We start from the raw sequence: 19,341 nt of genomic DNA, 5'->3' as shown, positions 1-19,341 counted from the left end.
TAATAACACCAATTATCCTTAAACTTGCCCCCCCAAAAATAGAAGAAATATTTATAAATTCATTTCATGAAGACTGTATACCTGGATTGCAAAGCCAGATAAATGCACCATAAGAAAACTACTAACTAATATTTCCAATGAACATTGTTACAAAAATCCTCAACAAAACATCAGTAATTCAGATTCAACCCACATGAAAAAGATCATTCATAATAGTAAAATAGTACTCATCCCAAGAATGCAAAGATGGTTTAACATATAAGAACAGTCGAGATTATACAGTATACATCACAATGAAGAATAAAAGTAACATATTCATTTCAAAAAATATATCTTACAAAATTCAAAATCATTTCACGATAAAAGTTCTCAACAAGTTGGGTATAGAATGTATTTCAACATAATAAAAAACATATATGACAAACCAACAGATAGCATTGTACTCAAAGTTGAACTGAAAGCATTTCCTCCAACAGCTGAAAAACAACAAGCCTGTGGGACTAGGTACTTCGCCCAATGGCGATGTGTCTACCTCACAAGGGCAAGGTCCTGAGTTCCATTCATCTCAAGAACCGGAAAGAAACAAAATTAAAAAAAAAAAAAAAAAAAGCAAACATGTTCAGTCTCACCATTTTCTTCTACACATTATTACCTAGAGTCATTTAACAGGAAAAATTCAGAAACTTTCATTTTGGAAAGAAAGAAATTAAAAATACATCTGCAAGTACCATGATCTTTTCTATGGAAACCACCACAGATCCACTAAAAAAACTGTTAGAACAAGTAAATGAAAAAGTAGCATGATATGATATCAATACAAAAATGCAAGAAATGCATTTCTATACATCGACAATGAACTTTCTGAAAAAGAAATTAATAATCCCATCCATAATATAAAAAGAACAAACTACTTAGAAATAAATTTAATCAAAGGTGTATACACTGAAATATATACACTGAAAAATAAATGTTCATAAAAGAGATTAGAGTGGATGTAAATACTAGGAAACATCTCATGTTCACAGATTGGAATAATTAATATTGTTGAAATGTTCATGATACCAGCCCAAACCTATGTGCAGATTCACTAGTCTATCAAATCCTAATGGTGTTTATTACATTAGAAGAAAAGACAATTCAAAAAATCATATAGAACCATAAAAGATCTTGAATAGTCAAGGAAATTTTGAGCAACAGAACACTAGAGACAGCACATTCACTGACTTCAAAGAATATTGCAAGTCTATGGTTTTCAGACTAGTATGGCATTAGCAAAAATCAGACAGACAGATCAGTGGAATAGAATAGAAAGTTCAGAAGAAACCAAAACATGTATGGTCAGCTGATCTTCAATAAAGGCGCCAAGACTGAAAAATGGAGTAAATATATTCCTTTCAACAAATGGTTTTAGAAAAAACTTGCAAAAGAATGAAACTAGTCCCTTATTTTATGCAACACATAAAATCAAACTAAATGGGTTAAGGACTTAAGATTTTAACTTATATAATACTAGAAGGAAACATAGGGGATATGCTTCTTGACATTTTTCTTGGATATGTCACTAAAATCATAGGCAAAAGAAATAAATAAACAAACAAAAAAGACAAGCAGGACTATCTTAAATTGAAAGGCTTATGCAGAGCATAGAAAACTTTGAACAGAATGAAAAAGAACCTATAAAATGGGAGAAAATATTTTCAGCTACTTACTTAAGAAAGTCAATTCAGGAGATATAAGAAACACAGCTCAGCACCAAAGAAACAATCCCCAAATAAACAAAGGATCAGAATGCACTTTTTCATAAAAAACTCATAAAATGACTAACCGGCTCATGAAGATGTGCTCGATTATTCTAATTATTAGCAAAATATAAATAAAGCCTCAATAAGATATAACCTCACAACCATTAGTAGCTATTATTTTGGGGGCGGGGTTTGAGACAGAGTCTCACTATGTAGTTGAGACTGACCTGGAACTCACTATGTAGGCCAGGCTGGTCTCGAACTCACAGCGATCCTCCTGCCTCAGCCTCCGTAGTGCTGGGATTACAGGCGTGCGCCACCACACCCAGCTCATTAGTAGCTATTATTAAAAAATAAAGATAGCAAGTGTTAGAGAGGGTATGGAGAAGAGGAAACCCTTCATGGAGAAGAATGGTTCCTGCTGGTGGGGCCATTTCAGAAGACGGTATAGAGGTATCTCAGAATAATAAACATAGAACTACCATGTAACCTTCCAATCCCTCTGGTGGTGTATATCCAAAGGAATGAAAATCAGTGCCTGGTAGAGATAGCTTCACTCCCACGTTCAATGTAGCATTAGTCACAGTAGCTAAGATGTATTTGTTGACAGATGACAAGGTAAGAGGTATATAATAGGACAATATAATTGGTACAGATGTGTATTTGTCTTTATATATGTATATATCTATAAATGTATGTATGTATGTATATGTAAGTGAATGTCATTCAACCTTAAAAAAGGAGATGTTGCCAACATAGATGAGCCTTTTGGTGGACGTTATGCTAAATGAAATGAACCAATTACAGAAATAGAAATACTCCATGAACTCCTATACTGTATTTGAATCCTAAATAAAATTAAATATAGCAGAAAAAGAGCAGAGAATGTTGGTTCACAGCCGTTAAGAAAGGAAATATGAGGATGAAAGGGTACCAAACTGTAGTTACGTAGGATTACTAAATCTAAAAGATTTATTGCAAAGCATGAAGATTACAACTAATAATGAGGTAATTATAAAGGAAAAATTCTTAATGTATATCTTAGCATACACAAAAGAGATAACTATGTGACATAGTACTTAATTGGTGTGACTAAAGAAATTATTTTATGTGTTCATGTCCATATATAGTATTACACATTTATGAAATTTTGTATGTTAGTGATTGTTGTACACAACATAAAAATTCTTAATTGGCTATATGTATTCTAAATGTTTTTACACTTTGATTATCAGAATTTTATATTTATTTTAAAATTTGAATATGAACATTTATGCCATATTTATGAAATGGTTACATAGTGTTTCAGAATCGATTTTTTTACTTTCTGACTTATATTGAAAATTATTTGTCTGTCCTTTAATTACTTGAACAGTTATACTTTATCAACTTACTACATTTTCATTTCCAAAAAATAATAGGACTGGGTAGGGAGTGGTTAAAGGGAGAGAACAGTAACTTGGAAAAGGAATGTCATCTTATGCTTGTAAATGATTTCTAATTTGTTACAGTTTCATCAAAGAATATGGTTCATGAATATTAATTCTTTAAATTTCGAGGGTCATTTCTTGTGATCTAGTCTGTGGGGGTTTTATAGGTACTTCACGTATTCTTGATAAAGAAACCCCTACCTAAAGGACTGCATGAAGCAGACAAACTTTCTGTTGTAAGTGGGCTTTTCTTTAGCCCAATATTTCTCTAACATATTCTGTCTTCATAGTCTGTCTTCAAATATTCAGAATGTATTTGGTAGTCTTAATTCCAAGTCCAAGGTCTTCTTATGTGCAGTATCTTCTCTAAGCTTTCACTTGTGATCCCTGAAGAATTCTCTTACTTTTTGATAAGCTCAGTTCTACATGGGAAAGAACCGGTGTTCTATTTTATTCAGTATATTTAACAGACAATTCTGAGGTTATCAAATTATTCCCATCAAGAGTAGTGAGAATAAAAAGGTTTTACACAAAAAGAAATGATTTAATAATTATATTGAAAATTCTGACTGTTAAAATATCTAATATTAAAGTTAAAAATAATAATAAATTCATTTTATGTTTATTAAATTAGAAAAAGTATAAAAGCATTGACAAATCATAGATAAAGCATGTATCTTACTGACCATCAGGGATGGCTGTGTTTATTTTTTGTTCTTAAAGACTTTATAAAGCCCTTCTGTACTCATAAAAATGTGAGTTTATTGTGTATGCTAGAAAGAAAGTATTTCTTAATATCATCCATAATTGCTTTTTTCTCTATCTTAATTCATAGGAATGTATCAAAGGGAATTCATCACTTACCAATTTGCTTTCTGTACTGATCAACAGGAAGTTTTGTAGTGGAAGCATCTTTTCTGCCCATTTTTGATCTCCAAAATGCCTGCTGAAAAGAAGGAAAAGAATTATAATGAAATCCTTTAAAAATACTATCTACAAACTTCAGGAATAATTTATTTCTTCAGATTCATTTTTAAAGCATGAGAAAAAAAATGCCTTTAGCTTATCCCATTAGGTATTCATAAAGAATACAAAATTCTTCCAAATAAATTAGCAAGGATGAAATTGCTGGTAATTAAATTTCCCAATTATTTATTCTTGGTAGCATTCATTTTATCAAGAACTATCAATGCACAGTTAAACCACACTGTTAGAGCACATTATCCGTAAGTGTGAAAATGATGCATTGTTTGTTCAGATGAGTTGGGGTGTAGGCATGCTCCCAGGGCCGAGCTTCTTCGCAACTACTTGCTGCACTGCACCAAAAAGGAAGGCTAACCTTTGCATCTCAAGAAGTTTGTGTTTTGTTTTAGAAAACATGACATTTGTAGCAAAACTCGGGAAATTTTGGCTCTTGTTCTACCTTTCTCAAATAATAAATACTACCTTTTATTAATATCCTCATGCTTCCTACATTGTATGCACTATTTGTTTAATCCTCAATGTGTTTCCATATCCTATTATTTTTATTGAATTTAAATATTCCAGCAGAGCTTATAATCTGCTTGTCAAATCAATATTCTCTTTGTTTTCCTTTCACTATTACACTCTATTTCCTAACCTTAATTCACATATATAACTGAGTTCTTAGCAAAGGGATTTGAATGGAAGTGATATATCACCTTCAAACTCGACCAGTAAAAATTTCCAACTATTCTCCTTTCCTCTTCTAACTGGCTAGCATGGAAATAAGCTTCAGATAAACCTGGAAGCTGCATTTGTAGAAACATGGAAATCTGGCCAGACTGGGGATAAATGCCAATATTTTCACTAGCTTGGCATCCTGGTAACCTACCATGAGAAAGGAATGAAACTGAGCTATTCAACACGTGATTTATTACAGATACAAGTGTTTGCTAAAATGATGCCAACGTTGGTACTCCAAAGTTGTTCCTCATTTCTTTGAGTAGCGTGTTGTGAGAAAAAGATAAAGCCAAGCAAGAGCTGATCAGTTCACAAACCTAATGTAAGAGAACAGTAACCAGAAAATGAAGTGTTTTTTTCAAGTCACCAAATAGCAATAAATAAATAAAGCTTTAAAGAACAACAGGCCATTAAGATTTCTTGGGAGGAGGGGAGCAGAGATTAAAGGTGTTACTGTATCACATGAGCCTATTAGTTCACCTTATCTCGAAGTAGACATTAATGACGGGTGGGAAGGAGAGAAGCTCAGGAGTTTTGAGGCACAGGGGGAAACTCACAAATAGGAAAGAAACTGTAGCGCCATTGCTGGCATATACCACGCACTGGAAATTGTAAGAAGATTAGTAATATATGAGGGAATTATATTTACCAAGAAAGCAGAAACTTTGTCTAAAAGTCTGTGAATGAAAATCAACCCTTGGACCTATTTATTGATTAAATCAATAAATAGCATACACCAAGGAAGGCAAACTCTTTAGCATTGGTAATATCCACTTTTTATACAATCAGGAACAAAGACCCATCCAAAGGGAAGAGTCATAGAGAGTAAGTGACAAGAGAGGTCTTAAAAAAAAAAATTAGGGTATAAGGAAGAAATTTCTGTGAGTGAGGCTGTGCAAGGTAGGTAAGACTCATAGTCTATAAACCTCACAGAAAAACAGTCCAACTTGAGAGAGACAACTGTGATTCGGCTGTAGATGCTTGGCTTTGAAATGTATGCAGTAGGCAGGGAACTCTGGGAGGTTCTTGGTATGGGAAGGTAGGAAAAAGGGCACGCACTGCTATTTTAGGAGCAGAAAGGTGAACAGCAAGACCTGTAGGCTGTTCACTAAAATACATGTTTTCCCCCTCTGGGCACAAAGGACTACATTTCAATCTTCTTTGCGTACTAGTTGTGAGCAAATACATCACAAATTTTCAGCTTGCAAATTGCAGAATTGACCTATAAAATACTTCATGTGCACCCATCCATCCAGCCGAAATGGCGATGACCTCCATGGTGACAGGAAACCGTGTGATACAGACAGCGGCGTAGAACTTCTGAGAGCCTGGATTCTGAATGAGTACATGGAACAGAGTTGTCCAACCTACTTGTTTTGCTCCTTTATACTATTGTGAGATTAAGAAATAAATTTGTATGACTTGAGCCACTCTGCATTTGTTACATTTATTTGTTATGGTACTGATAATACTTTAAAACAAAAATGTATAGGTGTGTCCACGATGTACATTGATACAATTATCAAAGTGAAATTTCCCTACTGAGCGTTACTAATCAAATGCCAAATGTATGTGAAACCTGTTCAAATTGAACTACATCATCTATCTATCCATCCTCATAAAGATAGCTCACACTGATCCAACCCAACACAATAAAAAGCATTCCCACCAATAATTTTTATGTTTACATAACAAAATTAAAAGTTCTCATGTAAAGGTACAAGATCTCAATGATGAATGTAACTGTACTGTATACCTAAAATGTAGCAATAAACTCAATGGGAAAAAAAGTTCAACTAAAAACCTACTTTTCTAATCAATATAATATTCAGTATTATAGTATCACAGCAATATCTAGGAGTGTAAAAATGAGGATGACAGAAAGTCAAATAAATTAAGTCTTCAGCTCTAACAAACCCTCTTATTTACATCTAGCATAACTAGTCTTAAAATGTGACAAATAACAAAATTTTTCCCATTCTGTAAGTTGTCTTTTTACTCTGTTGTTGTTAATGTACAAATTCCCCATGATGAATGTGATCATTATGTACAGCAAAAATGTACTAAAAATACTCTAAAAAATTTGTATAAATGAAACCAAGATATCACAAAAAATCCTATAGTCTTACTTATTATAATTCAAAACATTAAAAATAAATCTGTCAAGACAAGTAACATAAATAATGTCAATAGCTATAATTTATTCACATAACAATTCCATTTGCATAGTGTTTGCATTTATTAATTATAAAGTAGAGTTGTTATTTTAATCTGAATTGTGCAGGGATAGAAAAGATATTCCATTTTAGGACAGAAGTTAGTTTAAGTAAATAAACACAAAATAAGAGTCCCTTTTCAATTTAGTTATTTTCTTTGCTCTCTTGAAATATGCTTAACTTTGTTTTCAAAAACAAGAAAAAAACAAATTACTAAAGTCACCTGCCAAAATAGTTACTCACTATGTTTCTCTGTCTACTTCCTGATCATTTAAACCAAGATCCCAAGACAGAAAACACTTTGGAGGCTAGTATTTTATTCAATGATTATCTGTAATGAATTAAAAAGTAAGAGATCTATTGAAAATATCTTTTCACTGAAAGAAATTGGATTTTACTCATGAAAATCTGTTTTTATAATAAAATTATAATAAAAAGCTAGAGCATCTAAATTTTTGTAAGTACCTATATACTGTAAGTAGATATATTTTATATGTATAATAATCTCTGAATATATAAATATTAAAAGCATTTCAACCAAAAAAACAAAAGAGGGACTGGTTTTCAAGATTTGTTCCCAATTATTTTATTATTTTTAATATTTACTTAAAATTCAAAAATTTAACTTTATTTTTGCCTTTATATTCTAATATTCAAACAATAAAAAATTGCCAAAGATGGAACAAAACAATGCAGATAGACAGGAGTTTTCAAAAATGGCTTACATTTCATGAGCCGTAGCAGACACAAGAAAGTGAAAAATGTTTTACCAATAAACACATTAAAGCTATTTAAAATAATCTAAAGAGATACCAATTCATCTGCACAGTGCAAACTGTCAATGCCTCAAAATCGAGAACCTCCACAATGTTCTGACATTTCTTTGTTCTTCAAAGCCTTGCAGTAATCATCATTCATTTCTATTGCTTTGATGCTTAGATAGCAAACTCCCAAGAAATCCAGGGAGACATTAGCACATACAGCCGCAATTTCTAATAAGATAGCTATTTGCATACAAGATCAGCCACAATTTAAAATGTGTTGTGATCGATGTGGAAAGGGAATAACAGATTTATATTAGCATGTACAATACCAAGATTGTTTTCACAATTTAATTCCTCAGAGATTATGTCTCATCACCTTCTTTCATAAAGAACACTGTATTCCCAAAGGAGCTAACTTGTTCTGAGACCCAGCAAAACTAAAATATGGATTAATAAGATAGTATTTATTATTTATGAATTTTGCGGTAGGAATGATTTCAGATTAAATCATCAGAGAAGTTTTTAACATTTTTGAAACTAGATAACACATATTTGAGGAAGAAGGAATGCTAATTTTATTTAATACCTAAATTACATATTAAAATAATTCATAGTTAATTTTTTAGTTAATTAAAACTTTACACTTTGTAACTCTTAAGAATAAAGACAGCATTTTTGTTTCTAGTATGCTTTCTTTACCTGAATTTAATACAGCAATTCTGGTACATGTATTTTTAAGCACAATATGTGACCTTTAAACAAAGGTAGTATTGTACTATATTCAATCACATTCCAACTAAGTTATTTTATTGTTCACTTATACCTTTTTTATGAAATCCAGATAGAAAAACTAAAGAAATAAGAAACCCAAAGCCTTCACATATGTCTCTGCTTCCAGAAAAAGCTTTAAATCCAGACTGTGACATTTAAATACATATCAAAACATAGGTTATTAAAAGATTCAACCCATGACCATAGAAAAATAATTATTTCAGTTTCAGAGACTAACAGAAAGACCTTTACTAGGAAAAATGTTTATCTAAGCATGAAGCCTTAACTAAGCCGAAAAGATATTTGGTATGTCTGGATAAAAACTGAGAACTAATTATGAAATATAATTCTATTCTAGATGCTGGAAATATAGTAGTGAACAATAAAAACATTTTCTTCTGATCTCACAACATATCCAACCTTTTAAGAGTACTCAAAATTCAAAACTGTTCATGGAATTAAGATATTTGTAATTAACTGCAATGATGATGCACTTCCTAGATTTAAAAATTTTAGTATAAAGAACCATTAATGATATGAATTTGCCATTTGTTCCTTACTCATGTTGCAGGGCACTAAAAGATTTAGCTCATAGTTCCACAATACTAACAATTTAATTCACATTTTCAAAAATTAGCTCATACTCTGTAATTTTCTTTAAATGTCCTGTCAACATAATCCCACTTGCAGAACTTTTACTTTAATAATACACACCAGGGTCATCTCCAGTAAAAATAACTGAGACCTTGCCTAAGAGTTAATATAAATGTTTCTGATCTCCAGAGATGATACTTCACATTTGGAAAAATGGGGAAAAAATGAGTAATTTGAATAACTTTTACTGTGGAATAGATGATGTATATTGTTAAAATATGAAAAAAATATTAAAAGTTAATTATTTTTAAGTTAATTATTTAAATTATACTTAGTAATATTAATTGATAACATGTAATAAGCAAATATAATAATCCTCCCCTCAGTATTCATGCCAAAATTGTCAAAATCTTAAAGGGTTTTTATAAGAGGCAAAGTTTTTGCATATGAACTGTGCATATTTCCCAGTATGCATTTATTTATAATTATATATGTTTTAAATCATATGTAGATTACTCATAATCCATAAAACCATGTAAATGCTATGTAAATAGTTATTATAATTTATTGTTAAGGGAATAAAGGAAATAAGCCCACATATGTTCCGTAGAGACACAATTTCTTTTTCCGAGTATTTTCAATCTGCTGTTTATTGAATACATGGATGCTGAAACTTTGGGTAAAGAGTCCTTGGAAAAAGAGGGCTGATTGTAGAAAGACAATCATTAGGAAGAAAAAATTCTTGTATAAAATTAGATAGTTAAAAAGTGTTCTTTTTAAGTTATCAAAAATCAGAATGACCAATACCCTGACTTTGCAAAATGAATTTCATTTATAACTGCAAACAAGTATCTAGAAGGGCCAGGGATTTAGCTCAGTGGTTCCGCTAAAACAACTAAGAGGTAAGAAAGTGCAGATGGAAAATTTGCTCAAATCTATTACAAAATGAGTATAGGGAGTGAGAGAGAATAGTAAGTAGATGGCACCTGGGGTTGAGGGAGAGTTTTTTTTTAACGCCCCCCCAACACACACACAGGATATGTATGTGTTAAGGGATTGAACCCGGGGACCTTGCCCATGTTAGGGAAGCCAGACAAGCACTCTAGCACTGAGCTAGTCCTTTTTTTTTTTTTTTTCATTTTATTTTGAAGTAGGATATTGTTCAGTTGCTCACCCTGGCCTTGAACTTATGAAGCTTCTGCCTCTGTTTTCTCAGTAGGCTAGCATCACAAATGATCACACCAGGCTATGACGCTTTGTTTATATTTTTAAGACTTTCGAACTAAGAAGGAAATTTGATTTGGTCTAAATAATAACCAGGAGTTAGGAGAAAGGGAAGCAATGAAAATAATGGGGAAAAAATGAAAATGGCAGATATTTCCAAGTAAACAGAATACAGAATACAATGCAAACTTGACAGAATAATCATAGCAGACTATTTTCCCTTTTAAAAAATTTATTAGTCTGGGTTTGCAAAACATAATATTTACATTTTTGTGTGGAGTTGGTACATGTACATAACAAACCTTAATTTCTTTTTTCATCTTTCTCTTTCTCCATCTGTGGATCCCTTTACCATGTGACGGAGACATATCACATTACTTCCTATTTTCTATCCTTTATTTTGCTCTTTATTTATATTTTGCATTTCTCATATAAGAGAAGCTGAGCAACACTTAAATTTGTGTGTCTGATTTATTTCACTTGACATTAGGGTCTCGAGGGGCATCCATTTCCTACAAATGATTCAAGTTTATCCTTCTTTATGATAGAGTAGCACTCCACTATTACAAATACTACATTTTCTTTATTCATTCATCTGTTGATGGACGGATAGGCTGCTTCCAAAATTTAGCTATTATGAATTGTGCTCCTCTAAGCATGGGTATGGATGGCAAATAATGTGCTTATTTCTTTCTACTACTCAGTACTAGCTACTCAGTACTTACTCAGAAAAACTCAGTACAGGCAGATTTTATGTAGATTTTACTGGGTGAGCATAAGGTAAAGGCAATAAGACAAAAACATTCAAGATTGTAACAACAGGAATGAAGGGATGTAGCATGTTATCTAAATCTAGAGAAGAAACTAAAGAGAGCAGGGGGTTAATCAGAAAGTAGATCAATCTTTGCATTTTGAGGGTTAGATGAGGTTATACAAACTTGAGAATAAAAAATAGTAAAATATTTAGTGATAGAGAATCAGAAGTGCTTTTATTAGAGAATAAAAATTAGTAATAGAGGATCTGAGGTTATTGATGTTGTCATCATCATTATCATTATTGAAATGGAGTGGGTTTTGGCCCAAGGTGACAAAAGTAGTAGGATGATGCCTGTTTATGTTACACATGTGAAAAGCAAAGGCATAGAAGTGGTGGGTGTGGGTTTGGGTTTGGACAAAAAGAAGTATTCTGAATTAAGGAGACTCAAAATGGAACTCGTAAAAGGAGAGGTAGAGGGCATTACAGTCAAATGGAATGAGCCACAAAGTCGAGTTTTCTTGTTTGGCTTGTCTTGCTTGCTAGTAATATGCAGAGAAAACTAAACGATCTGGAAGTAGCAATAGAAACAAAAGATTACAATTGATGTCTTGTGCTCCAGCTATGTGTAAAAAGTAAAGAAAGAAAAGTCTGTATTTAAAAAGGCTTCAGGAAGATGAATCAGGTTTAATCTCAAAAGCCAACAATAATGATTAACGAAGTGCCTGGTGATGGGTGAAGTCCAAAGAGGATATCACAAAATATAAGAGGGGCAGTGATTTAGCTCAGTGGTTCTGCTGCCTGTCTCACAAGTACAAGGACCCGAGTTTCCCCAAAAAAAAAAAAAAAAAAAAAAAAGAAATATAGGAGGGCAAGGGAAGAGTAGAAGACTGGTCTATGGAAAATCCCAGCATAGCAAGGAGCACAGATTCATAGGAGGGCATAGAGTCAAGTGGGTCATACCGTAAATGAGAAAAGAAAAAGAGAATGGGTAGTATCTTGATAGCTTCATATCAGAACTGCACTGAATGGTTAGGTCTCTCAGAAGTGACTTATGGCCTACGTAAAATGGGGGAAATCTTAGTTCAACTGGTAAGAGGCACCTAGCCAGAATTCAGCACCTCAGAGAGGCCTCAGAGCTCCTATCTGGTTAGGCACGTCGATTCACCAGAGGGGACTGGAAGCTCTAGGGGAGCATTTTTTGAAATGTGGCCATCCGTCACTAGCATCAGAATTGTATGGCACGTTCAGCAAAATGCAGATTCGTAGGTCTTATCACAATCCTACTGAATCAGAATCTCAGCAGCTGAGGTCTGTACACACTTTCCAGATGATGATTAAGAAATATTGATTTTCTTTTTAATGGGTTTATAGATAACTCTTCAGGCTAGAATTCAGAAATAAGTACTGAAAGTACATGTAAAGCTCGAGCAGGGTCTGTGAGATCGTTCAGCTGCTCAGGGGACGGTGAGGCCTGGCTGGGAAGGCATAACTCAATTCTTGAACCTTTTAATGATCAGCTGACATTTCATACCTTTTTTTGGACAGGCTTGGGGTTTGTGTGGAAGGATTCAAAGAAGATAAGAAAGGCTGGGGAGTTTGAAAATAGTTAATAGACTGGAAAACAAAAAACAAAAAAACAAAATTCCCAAAATAATCTACTGAGTGAGTAATGCAGCAAGCAAAAATGATGTGATATTTGGTGTGAGGCTACATAGGATTTGGGAAAGAGCCTAGGTGAGGGCATGAGGTAGAGAAAATATAAAGATAATAGTGCTTTTCCTCCTGAGTAAACAGTTATCTAAAATACAAAATCCAAGACCTCACTCTTTAGAAATAATCAGTAAGATCAAGGAAGGGACAAGTAGGAGGCATTTTCAATAAGCACCTAATAACTGCCAGAGTTTTCAAATTCAGGTGATCATGGGCCATCACTGGCAAAATGCTGAGTTAGAGAGATGATAACAGGGTTAACAGAAATAAGTAATACAGAAGAAGGAGGTATAGGGTAGGTGGTAAGGGTGGAGAAGTGTCAGAAATCTGCAAGATAAAATGTTTATAGCCGCCAAAAAAAATGCACTTGTTTTTTTGAAACAGTAGAATTAGTTGGTCCAAACAAATGTATTATAGATCCTTCGGACCCCCACCAAAAAAAACCCCACAAATATTTTACTTACTTTTATTTTAATGCCATTTTAATGCACAGATTGTTGTGGCATCTGGACACATGACATACTTGAAAACAACACATTAAATTTATACTGCCCAGAATAGACCAAAAGCTGCCTTGCGTGTACCATCAACACTCCTCACTGGGGGAGGGGGTGCGGCATTAGCTGGGTCCTCTGGAATTATTTTTTAAAATTCTGCACTGTGAACAAATATAAAACAGGCAGGGACTTCAGATCTGAAGGGCTACATAAGGGAGAAAATTTTCTATCCACATAGGGAGAGAAATTCCCACACAGGAACATTGTTACAATTCACCAAGATTTTACTTTAGTAAAACAGGACACACTCTCAGGTAACTCCCTGTATTGTATTTTTTTAAAGGAGGTATGTAGATTAATTAAACTAGAATTGGTCAGTGATACCTACTATCAACCTGTAGTTATCACACTAAAAGTCATTAATCACAGAAGTACATTATCCTTTCAATAAAAGTTATTTTATATAAACTGTCCTTACAAAAATGTTTTTAAAGGTTACAAAAATATGGCACCAAATAATCAAACTTTTACTATTACAATTATTATACCATAAAATGCTATAATAAAGCAGGCAGGTGGAACCACTACACACGACAGCTTAATAAGTTGAGAGGAATGAGAAAAAGCAAGAGTATTGTTAGCTTTAACATTTCTGAGGTTGAGAAAGGGCAGTTTTATATCCACCTGAACTGGTAACTGATGCACCTTCAGATTGTCTCTCCTCATGAGACATTTGGAATTGTATGCAGTGGTTACAAACCTTGAGTTTTCAATGTGTGTAATCACTTTTAACTAAGTTATTTTAAAAGAGTTACATGAATGTCATCATTGATTCTATTACTATATAACTATAAATCTTTACTTCATCCATCTGTTGTCAAAAACTAGTGCCTAAAGGATGAAGAAAACCATTAAGCTCTAAAGATCAACACCTCAGATAGCATCTACTTTTATTTCTATAATTCCTGACTAGACATATTCATTTTATTATGATTCTTTTATATGATTGCCCTTTTCTTGGTTTCCAGTAGAACATCACTGTATTATTATGTTTTAAAATTTTCAATAAACTTCTCAGAAACAAAGATTTATTAGTCAAAAATATTTCTTTTTCTCCATTTAGCACAAATGATAGCGTCATTTGGCGAGGATTTTCAAAATAATGTCATGTTTTGAAGTATGTATTTTGTTAATTCTTTCCTAATCTAGCTCTCTTTTCCTCCTTGGGCTATGTAATAAAATTCATCCCACACAAATTGTGAAGGCTATTTTAAAAAGATGCCAAAACAAGTGAGGTTTTAGCTATATCCTGTCTTCACTATCCTTGCTTTTTGTTATTTTAAAACACGATACCTGTTAGTCAGCTACTGCAAGAATAAAGATTCCCAAAGATGTCAACATCTTGGCCTCCAGAGCCTGTGATCATGTTATTGTATATGACAAGGGCAAATTCAGGCTACACACAGAGCTAATCTTGCTAATCCAGTTGACTTTCAAATAAGGGGATTATCCTGGATTATCTTGATTGGCTCTAAGTAATCATAAGGCCTTAAATGTAGGAAAGGATGCTGAAGAGTCATAGTTAGAGATGGCCTGAAAGATGCTGTGTTGCTGCTTAAAAAATGGAGAAAAGGCCACAAGCCAAGGCATGTAAGTAGCTGTTAGAAGCTGGGAGAGGCAGGAAAACACATTCTGCCCTAGAATTTCCAGAAGGATGCCAACATTTTGATTTTAACACACTGAAACTCACTTTATATTTTTCAATTCCAGCACTGTAAGATTATATGTTTGTGGGACATTTTTCAGTTGCTAAATTTATGGTGATTTGCTAAAGTAATAAAAGAAAACTGATAAAAATATGTTTGTGTTTAGATTAAATATTCTATCAAATTCTGAATCTATCAAATTCATTACCCAACTTTGGCTAATTCAAAAAAAAGTTAACATTTTTTTTATTTTTCTTAATATATATGCATTTACACTGAAACAATGAACAGGTCCCCAAATATGGTAGTTTTACAACAAACTATTAAGCTTGGGAAATCTACTGAAAAGCTTGAAAATGCCATGTCCTGACACTCTTTATCTAATTTTTCAAGTACCTACATTTTCATCTCATGGAGCTCCTATTTTGTGTAAAATGTAGGAAACAAAGGCCTAGATTATTGGAAAGCTGAAGGATTGTAGAGAAATGGAATATGCATTTGGTTAATGAATAAAAGATAACAAGCCCTGACCAAGATATGTGCTTATCGTTAGTTCCTAGCTTCAGATAAATGTGTTAATAAGATCTATAATAAGGCGACGCTCTAACTAGGACACTTTTGTAAGTGAAAGTGGGGTCCCATCATACCAAGACAAGTGCAAACCAGCACCATTCCAGGCCAACTGGGATATACTCTTGCCTCAAGTATGAAGCACAGAGGGACAATTCATAATAAACAGTACTTCAAATGGTTCTTCATCCATAAGGTATTAAAATACAAGAATGGCATATCTTCTTTTAGAATATTTGAGTGTCAGGAAATAAATCACGATTTTAAACTATACCCAAATCAGACATAAGAATACAACAAGCAAAGGCTGTGCTATGAAGCAAACGGTCTGTGTATGCAAAATCATTCTGAGACAGGGTACTGCTGACTATGCAGAGTCCTACAGCTGTGGGTTTTTGGGATTGACTCTCCTGATTCTTTTCCTACATCTCCATTTTTTTCTCAGCCTCTATCATAGGCACTTTTCCTTCCACCTATGAAACTCTAATGTATGGTGTTCCCCATAGTGTATCGACTCCATAAATTATGACATCCTTGAGTGTCTTTCCTATACATTCCAGTACTTTTCTCCCCAGCACTGATAATCTTCACTCAGACATACATCACTGTAACCAAGCATAACCAACCTCAATTTCTCATTTCTCCTTTAGCTTTCTTAATTTTCCTATTTCTCCCTTGGGTTTTGTTGTTGTTGTTGTTGTTGTTCATTTGTTTGTTTAATCTCACAGAAATAACACAAATATATCACAAGAATAACACAACAGTAGTGTTCTTTTTATTGCATGTTGTCCTCAATGAGTGGCACTAACCTTGATCCTTTAATAAGATGATATCTGCCTCATTTCTTCACTGTGAATTTAATCTTTTTCCATTTATAATCAATAAGTATTTACAATAAATCTTGAAGCTATATAAATGTTTTATTTTGTTCTTCAGAAAATTTGCAACTACTACTTTAGCATTTGTTGATGTTTTTTGGTTGAATTAATTAAACTTTGACAGTTTCCAAATGATGATTTTCAAACTTCATCATTCCTATTACATTTATTACATGGTATTCCAATATATATAGAAGCATGTTTTTCTCTCCATTTGTTTATTCATTTTTGTCTTTGTAGCAGTATGCCTTCATAGAGTACAGTTTTATGCAATAAGTTAGAACTCACTTATGTAATTTTTTTATTTCAATGCTTGCATTGTCCTGAATTTGGCATGGAAGGTCTTCCAAGGTGGGGTATGTGTCATCATTTCTTAAACACTTTCTTATTTTCTGACACTTAAAATATTCATAGTTTATCCTGTGATTTCCCTACTCTTGCCTTGGAATCTGCCACTTTTTCTGGGGGCTCAGTTTCCCTTTTTCTTGAAAATGGTTAAGCAGAAACTGAGATTTTAAGTCAAGATATGCTTGATTCTAATGCTAATGTGTAATAGAAAATACGGGTATTTGAAATGAAATGGATACTTCCAATCCAAATCACAGAGTTCATTCTAGCTTTTCTTTTTCCACCTTTGTATGTAACTTTCTTCTCTGATATTGAAAAATTTGTAAGACATTGTTATCAATATAAGTTTTTTATACTTAATATTTTGTGTATATTTAGTGAGAAAAACCTAACACCTAAGATGTGTTTGTTTTAAACTTTGTGAATCATCTATGAATCAATGGATTAAAGATCATTTGAATTAAATCTACCAAATATCTAACCTGGGTTGATACAGACAAGTTGAAGATAATGTTAGCATTGAGTATTGAAGATTTCCTAGAGGCTGATCCCATTATTTTATGCCTGACATACATGTATCCATACTGTTCTCACACTAATACTGCCTGTTCCTTGAAGCTGCTCATGGAGTTTGTTTCCGCTAAATATATAGCTGTCTGTGGGAGGTACAGATAACAGAACAAAATCAGAGTTTTTGAAGATAAAGAGTTAGGATTCAACACAGGAAACAACAAATATCATTTCAATGTGTGCCCACATATTATGGACATTTATGTATTCATACATTAAAAAGTAGGTTGTATATACCAAATCACTAATATTCAAGGTGTGTTTTGTGAAATTACACACACACATACACACACACACACACACACACACACACACATATATATGGACTAATCTTTAAATTAAGATCTAAAATCTATTATTCTCACATATTTTATTGTAAAACATAGAAATATTAGTGGATTTCCTTGATTTGTATTAAAGGCAAGTAATTCTTTTGCTAATTTTGAGTAATTTCAATGTGTATTATCTATTTTAGGTAATCATGTTTCAAAATTTAGCAGAAATATACCAGAAAAATAAGTCTATGCAGAGCAAACACAAAGTAATACAGATTTATCTTTCTTTGACTATGTCTCTATATGGCTAATAACATTAGGAATAGTAAATGAAAAGGCAATTTCTAGTGAGGTACATAGTTTAAAAAACTCAAATCTTCCACCAGGGATTTAGCTCAATGGTTCTGCTCCCTGCCTCGTGAGCTCAAGATCCCAAGTTCGATCCCTGGTACCAAAGGCGGGGGGGACTCAAACAAAAAAAACCTCAAGTCTTGTTCCCTGCTTCTAGGGAAGCAGAGTAGACCAGAAGCATGAAGTCTTAGTTTAGCAAACCTTTTCCCAAAAGACTGATGACCTTGACAAAGCCATGTTGTTTCCTTTATTAAACAATCCTAAATTCCTTCTAAATTTTAAAACCCTAGTATACATGAGCATATGTATTACAGAATACATATTCTGGGAATAATTATTTTCATTCCTAGAAATACATTTTGCACATTAAAAGAGGCATAGTTATACATAATTTTTAAACATACATTTTTTTAAAAAAATCAATGAAATATATGTTCCCTGAAATAGCTTAATCTAAATATACAAGGGGAATCAAACAGCCCAAGGCAGCCATCAGAATGCCTTTTATGGTTATTTTGTTTCTAGTAGCTTTGTAATTCAGTATTACTTATTTTAAAATAGCTTTTTTAGCAAGTAGATGTCAAAAGTATTAAAAAACTAGTATATGTTGAACTCTTTAGAAGTTACACTAAATGTATTCATTATATTAAAGTCCCATGTGATTATATCATTACCACTTCACTAATATGAGAATTTTTCAAGCTGGTACTTTTCAGACTGTGGCATTAATACTTGTATTTACAAATTATGATGCAATTTACACAGTTATAAAGCCAACGAATTATACTACCAGAGAAATACAATACAGTACAGAGTTTACAAAATCTGGAAAAAAATGTGAAAAAAGTTAATGGAAAGAAACATTAGCTTGTAGCTAATGTAAGTCTACTACTGAAAATAGAGAAAAAAAGTAAATTTGTAAAAAGCATAATTAACATTTCTCTTAAAATGGATCGATAACAAAAAGGGCTTCTTAGATACGACCTAAAATACAAATGAGAATACAAGAAATTCTACCTTGTACCATGCTTTGTATCTTCCATCTCCTATTCCCAAATACCTACTCTATCAAGTGTGCAATGCTCTTCATAAGGCATTTCAGTAAAAAGGCAACAAACTGCTCCTAGATAGTGGTAGTTCATCTTTTAAAAGGCATTCGGGTTCACAGGAAGAGAGACAGAAAGAAAGAAAGAAAGAAAGAAAGAAAGAAAGAAAGAAAGAAAGAAAGAAAGAA

The 19,341-nt window shown here is 32.9% G+C and overlaps 1 protein-coding gene across 3 annotated transcripts in view; it reads right to left on the bottom strand.

Annotated features, from left to right (window-relative positions):
* Triqk (triple QxxK/R motif containing) overlaps positions 1-19,341 on the bottom strand; it is a 67,432-nt gene that overhangs the window by 30,491 nt on the left and 17,600 nt on the right. For 2 of the 3 annotated variants that reach the window (XM_010619642.3, XM_010619644.3), the window contains exon 3: positions 4,037-4,118. In XM_010619642.3, coding sequence (XP_010617944.1) covers positions 4,037-4,097 — 61 coding nt within the window. In that variant the 5' untranslated portion in view covers positions 4,098-4,118. The remainder of the gene's footprint in view (positions 1-4,036; positions 4,119-19,341) is intronic. The other variant, XM_010619643.2, reaches the window with a different exon arrangement.

This window comes from Fukomys damarensis, unplaced genomic scaffold, assembly GCF_012274545.1.
Source record: "Fukomys damarensis isolate Sample0158 unplaced genomic scaffold, DMR_v1.0_HiC HiC_scaffold_5, whole genome shotgun sequence".
Lineage (NCBI taxonomy): Eukaryota > Metazoa > Chordata > Mammalia > Rodentia > Bathyergidae > Fukomys > Fukomys damarensis.
This window is presented reverse-complemented; position numbering and strand designations above follow the sequence as displayed.